Source organism: Entamoeba nuttalli (genome assembly GCF_000257125.1).
Source record: "Entamoeba nuttalli P19 unplaced genomic scaffold asmbl_9632, whole genome shotgun sequence".
Taxonomy (NCBI): domain Eukaryota; phylum Evosea; order Mastigamoebida; family Endamoebidae; genus Entamoeba; species Entamoeba nuttalli.
The window spans coordinates 15553-21520 of NW_008579742.1; the positions used below are offsets into that span (position 1 = coordinate 15553).

At 24.7% G+C, this 5968-nt stretch overlaps 3 protein-coding genes across 3 annotated transcripts; 1 reads left to right on the top strand and 2 right to left on the bottom strand.

The window, feature by feature from the left end:
• Positions 1-918: 918 nt before the first annotated feature.
• Positions 919-1476, top strand: ENU1_203140 (glucosamine 6-phosphate N-acetyltransferase, putative; the record flags this gene model as incomplete). The annotated part of the gene is made up of 2 exons (XM_008862174.1): positions 919-1083; positions 1162-1476. The coding sequence occupies 2 exons, from the start codon at positions 919-921 to the stop codon at positions 1474-1476; spliced, it is 480 nt and encodes a 159-aa protein (XP_008860396.1).
• A 977-nt stretch (positions 1477-2453) lies between these two features.
• ENU1_203150 (hypothetical protein) lies at positions 2454-3908 on the bottom strand (the record flags this gene model as incomplete). Its single annotated transcript, XM_008862175.1, has 1 exon — positions 2454-3908. One exon carries the CDS (start codon positions 3906-3908, stop codon positions 2454-2456), a length of 1455 nt encoding a protein of 484 aa, XP_008860397.1.
• Positions 3909-4034: 126 nt separating this feature from the next.
• On the bottom strand, positions 4035-5816 carry ENU1_203160 (hypothetical protein; the record flags this gene model as incomplete). Its single annotated transcript, XM_008862176.1, has 1 exon — positions 4035-5816. One exon carries the CDS (start codon positions 5814-5816, stop codon positions 4035-4037), a length of 1782 nt encoding a protein of 593 aa, XP_008860398.1.
• Between the last annotated feature and the right edge of the window lie 152 nt (positions 5817-5968).

Consider the following 5968-nt stretch of genomic DNA (forward strand, 5'->3'; position numbering starts at 1 on the left):
CAAAAGCATCAGCAACGTTTGTTGTTACGCTCATTTCTTTTGAATGAATTATTAGTATTTTTGATGAAAGAAATATCCAAAAACTCGGTTAGGTAAATTTAGGTAAATGAAAAAGTAGCTTTACTGTGACTTTCATTTATTTATTTTGCATGAAATTTGACCCAGCTCGTCTCCTTCTCCAAAAATAGTCAAAATTTTGTTCTTTTCTTATAAATATTTTTTGAAAGAGTGATTGTTAATGAAACAATATTACCACTCTTCCACTTTTCTTTCTTTCCACGTGAACATGACTCATATCTTCTTTAAAAAAAGGGTTTTTATTACTATTACTTTATCATTAAGTATTAAATTATTCAATAGTTATTTTATGAGGATAGAAAAGAATAGAACTTGCTAAACAAATAATTCCCTTCAAAGTCTTAAAGAAGCATTATAATTACTCACTTTTTTAGTTTCGATCTCTTTTTAAACAACTTCATTCATTTATAAAAAGGATTTCGTTTCCTTTTTTACTTTTATAAATACGACATCTGACGTATTGAAAGAATTGTATTGTTATTTCTTTCTACAATAAAAAATAATAAAATTAAAAAATCAAACAAAGAAAATAAATGAAAAATATTTAAAAAATATAAAAACAAAAAATACGAAGTGATTAGTTAAAATGGAATATTAACAAAAAAATATAACAATTTATTAAAAAATGAAAAAGATAATTTTCATTAATTTGGATAATATAATGAAAGATTATGAAACATATATAATGAAATTCTTTTTTTTTTTAATAATCAACTTAATGAGTTAAATAAAACATCTTTCAAACAAAAAGGACATAAACCATTTTGAGTTGAAATGAAATACTTTTGTTATTAGAGAAAAAGATAATTTAAAAAAGCCATTGAGAACTTCAATTATCTAATGACCAGTATTTGTTCTGTAACTACATCATTACCAATTTTGAATAATGTTAAATTCAGAGTCCTTGAAAAAGAAGATTATAAAAAAGGAATTTCAAATATTCTAAGCGAATTAACAAATTGTGAAATAACTGAAGAAAGATTTAATATAGTTTTTGATGAGATGGTTTGTTCTTTCTTATTTGAATGAATAATTACAATTTAAAAGAAAAAAAGTATTTAATAATAAAATTAATGGATAAAGCAAAAAAGTGGAAGATATAATATCATTGTTGGTGAAGATACTGACGGTAAAATTGTTGTTACTGGAACTTTACTTATTGAGAGAAAATTTATTCATTGTGGTGGTTTAGTTGGACATATTGAAGATATCGTAGTAACCAATTCAAGAAGAAAAGAAGGATTAGGCAAAGCACTTATTCAAAAACTCATTCAAATTGGAAAAGAAAAAGGATGTTATAAAATAGTTTTAGATTGTCAAGATGGTGTTAAACAATTTTATGAAAAATGTGGAATTCATTATAAAGACAATTGTATGGCTATTTACTTTAATAAATAGTTATTTATTTGTATAATATTTTATATTTTTTTTTTGAAACCAACTGTATAATAAATTATTTGAATTGTAAAATAAGTAAATTGTTTCAAACTAACCTACTGACTTTTTTTATTAATAATCTTTGATGATTAACAATTAAGTTATCTTGTTCTTTCTTTTCTTAAAATATTATAATTCTTTCTATATACTACTTATCCATTATATAATTAAAATTTATTTCTTTCTTCAAAACTTTTTTAAGTTGAAATATTCCTTTGTTAAATAACCATTACTTATTTTTGAAATATGTCTTTTTTATTTATAATGTATTTACAGTTTTAAAATAAATAAGAGTTACTACTTATTTTATTGATTTATAACCAAAGTATAGTGGAAAAGACTGAAAATTAAATGAAAATACATTTAATTAAAGCAATCAGATATTTAACAGAATTTATTAGTGTTTAATTAGTAATTTCTTTCCATATGATAATATTTACTCATTTTAATTCATTTCTATCATAAAGAATTATAACATTTTTTATTATATTCTTATTTTGACTTTATTAGTGTTAATATTTAATTATTATCTAATGTAATAAATATTATGCTTATTTATAACAAATGAATAAAAGATTTATTAATAACAAAATACATTCTTTACGTTAATTGACATTGCTATTTTGTCTGATAATCAAAAAAATTAGTAAGGAATTTAACTCAATACATTTTTATTAAACTGATGCCTTTTTAGAGAGTTATAATTTATTAAAAAGAATATGAAAATGATAATAAAAGGATTGTCTCATAATAAAGATAATGTAAATTGGTAAAATAATTGTTCATTGTATTGTCTAAAGAAAACAATAAAATATTTATTAAATGACTTTAATTAAACAATTCAGTGAAATAAAAAAGTTAAACAAAAGTATAATACTACCTTATATAGTATTACATAAATCAACACTTTTTCAAATAAACTCAATTACAAAATTTAATCATTCATTCCCACAAACAGTTTCAGTCCATTCTTTTTTATAATTTAAGTATTGAGAAAACCACCAAGTATTAAAGTGTTGTGTTTGAGTAAATCTCATCAAAAATTTTTTATTAAATTCATCATCTTCAGGCAATTTTAAAATGTTATCTTTTAAATCTTCAATTGTATCACAATTTAAAACAATAATACTGTGAAATATTTTGTTGAAGAAACTAACCCAGAATATATTCATAATTTCAGTTGTAAATTCACATTCATTTCCTTTAATTTTTCCATTCCAATTATTTATTACAATTTCAATTGCAGCAATTAAACTATTTCTCATTTGTTCTGACAAAATAGATCTTGACGATGGAAGTTGTTGGACTTGTTTTTTCTTTTCTCCATTTAATGTTGGAGTGAAAGCATCAATATTAACAAGCAATCCAGAGTTGGATGGATTTCCTTTTAAAGGTTGTGTACCAAATATTCCAGGTACTGGAACATCAAGTAATTCTATATGACTATGTGGAACCATTGGAAGAAATACTCCTTGCCAACTTAAAGGATGTAATAATGATAATAATCCAAAACATCCAGCTGTAAATAATGTTGGTCGAGTTGAAGTTAATATAACAGAAGTCTCTAATAATATTGATTCAAATAAATCTAAAATAATGTTCAATGGTAATGTAGTAAATAATATTGGAATAGAAAAGTCACATAACAACATCATATTAGGTAATGGATAAATTGTTGTATAACGTATTTCTAATGAATGAGGACATTTTTCAATAATTCCTTTTTTAACTTTATTTTTGTATGAATGAATTAAGACAATAGTATAGCCTTTATAATTTATTTGTTTATTTGGTGTTTGAACTATATGAGATTCAAGTTTTGGGGATTGTGAAGTAATAAGAGACCCAATAAGTTCTTCTAATTCTGCTTTTTTAAGTTCATGACTTTCGTTTCTTTTACCTGACAATAACGCAAGTTTCTTTCCAAAATCAAATTCAATGATAATTTTTAGGGCTTTTACCAACCCCATTACATGAGGTTGAAGACATAAAAAAATATAAAACCTTCTAACAGCATTAAAAGAACTTACTGTTGATGGTAATACTGTTGGTCCATTAATCAATGTTGAATGCATACAAACAGGTTCAAGGTGTGAAACAATAACAGCAAATTGAGATAAACCACTTCCAGGTAAAATTGTTACAGCTGGATGCATTCTTTCAGTTTCTAAATATTTCTTAACTGAAATTCTTTCAAATGGAGTTGGGCTTTTTAAAAATGTTATTACCTTATCAGGTATTGTTAAATTGTTTGGGTATTTATATAAAACTTCTTGCTCACTTGTAGGAAAAAAGTTATTTGAAACAGGTGCTCCAATTATCATAAAGGATTCAATAATATGTTCTGATTGTTGTCTTAATGCACGTTCTAATGGTGTCAACACTTCATTCATTTTATTATTTTTAGTTTTTACTAGAACTTTTTAAAGTTCTTAAAAAAAGATTATTTCACATTAATTATCGTTTTGTATAACATGAAAATATTTAAAGAATGAATTGAATTGGAATAATGAATTGTTTTAAATTGAGTCTTTTTTCCATTCTAAGGCAATGACTCTCTCAACTTTTACAACAGTAGTTCCAGTGAATACAAAATATTCTTTTCCAATAATGTCATTATAAATACTACTGAATGAAGATGAAATACTTGAATCTTTTTCTCGAATATAAAAGAACCATCTACATGTTAATAAAACATCTTCACCATCAACAGATTTATATCCATTGAAATTAATCCCTACTGATGGTCCAAAAATACTTTTTTTAACAAATTTTGTTGGTGGTATTGATAATGGATTTTTTAATGTAAAAATAAAATGTTGTGGATCATCCATTACAAATCCTTCACAACTTGGAGCAGGTAGTCTCTTACTATTGTAACACCCAAACACATTTCCATCTGTTGTAAACACTAAAACCATAACATGTTTCTTTAAACAAATATGGTTATTAATTCTTTCTTTTTTAAACCCATCTAACTTTGAGTTATAAATAACATCATATTTTTGCATTCCAGTCCACTGTTGTAAACTAGGAATAAATGACTTAATAATCCCTTTGTTTAAATTTTCTTCTTTAGTGATTTCTAAGGAATTTAATTGGTCTTCTAGTACCCGTTTTTCTTCTTCCTCTTTCTTTTTTAACCATTGTTGTTGTTCTAGTTTTAGTCGTTCTTGTATTTCTAAAGCTTCTTTTGTTTTACTATCAATATTACTTGATGTTTTTTTATCTGTTCTTACAATAAACGATTCTCTAGGTTCTAATTTATTTGATTTATAACTTTCGCTTTTAATGCTTATAGGTTTGGCTACTACTACATTTGAATCTTCAATTTTATCAGATAACCGTTCTTTTTTACCTATAACAAGACTGTTTTTATCTTCTTTAACCTTTTCTTTGAAATCAGACAAGGATGGTTGCCATAATTTCACAACCTTTCCTGTTTTTTCTTCATTTTTTATTGGACTATCAAATTCAATTCCTTCTTTTATTTCACAACTATTTAATACACTTCCAAGACTTTCACTTCTGCTTATTGACTCATTAAAAATACAACTATTTGAACTTTCATGATTATCACTTCCAAAATCAAATTCACTTGACTTTTGTTCTTCTTGACTTTTATTTTTAAATACATTATCATCTTGGATAACTGGTGTTTGATGAGCTTCTGAACATTTTTTGGGGAGTGCTTTTAATGTGTTATTTTCTCCTTCAATTTCATCTTCACTATCCATTCCATATCCAAGTTCAAATCCAATACCTTCTCCACAATCTTTTTCTTTAAAATCAGAAAGGCTAATTTGTTGAAATTTTTTCTCTTTTTGTTTACCTTCTACAGTAATTTGATTATCCATAACTATTTCACATGACCCATCATCACTTTCAGACGATCCAAAACAAAATTCGTTTGATTCTGAGTTATTAATTAATGATGTAGATTGATTCAAAGATGAAGTTTCTAGATGAAAATTTTCATCTTGAATTAATTTCTTTTCACCACTTTTATCATTAACACAATCTTCACATAGTTTTTGTTTATTTTCGTCTGAAACAGCAGTGGTATTAGAACAAACATTTTCATTGTCACTTTTTTCAGTTAAAATGAATTTTTTATCAAATCCTCTTAAGTGATTGTCAGAAGACATTTCTTTTATTATTGGTTGTGGTGAATCACTTTTATATTTATTTTTAATATCAACAGGAGTAATTAGAGGAATTGGATTTGTAACATCAGTGTCTTTCACTTTTTGTGGTTTTGGAAGAATAAAATGTTTACTTTCACCTATACGATTAGTCATATTTTATCAGTTTATTAATGTGTTATTTATTTCAAGTTCTTTCTAATTTTATTGTGTTTCAATAAAAAAAGAAAAAAATAATAAAGAAAAGGTCAATTAATAGATATTCCACAACTGGATTGTATGAATATTGAGAAGTGTTTATTTCAGTT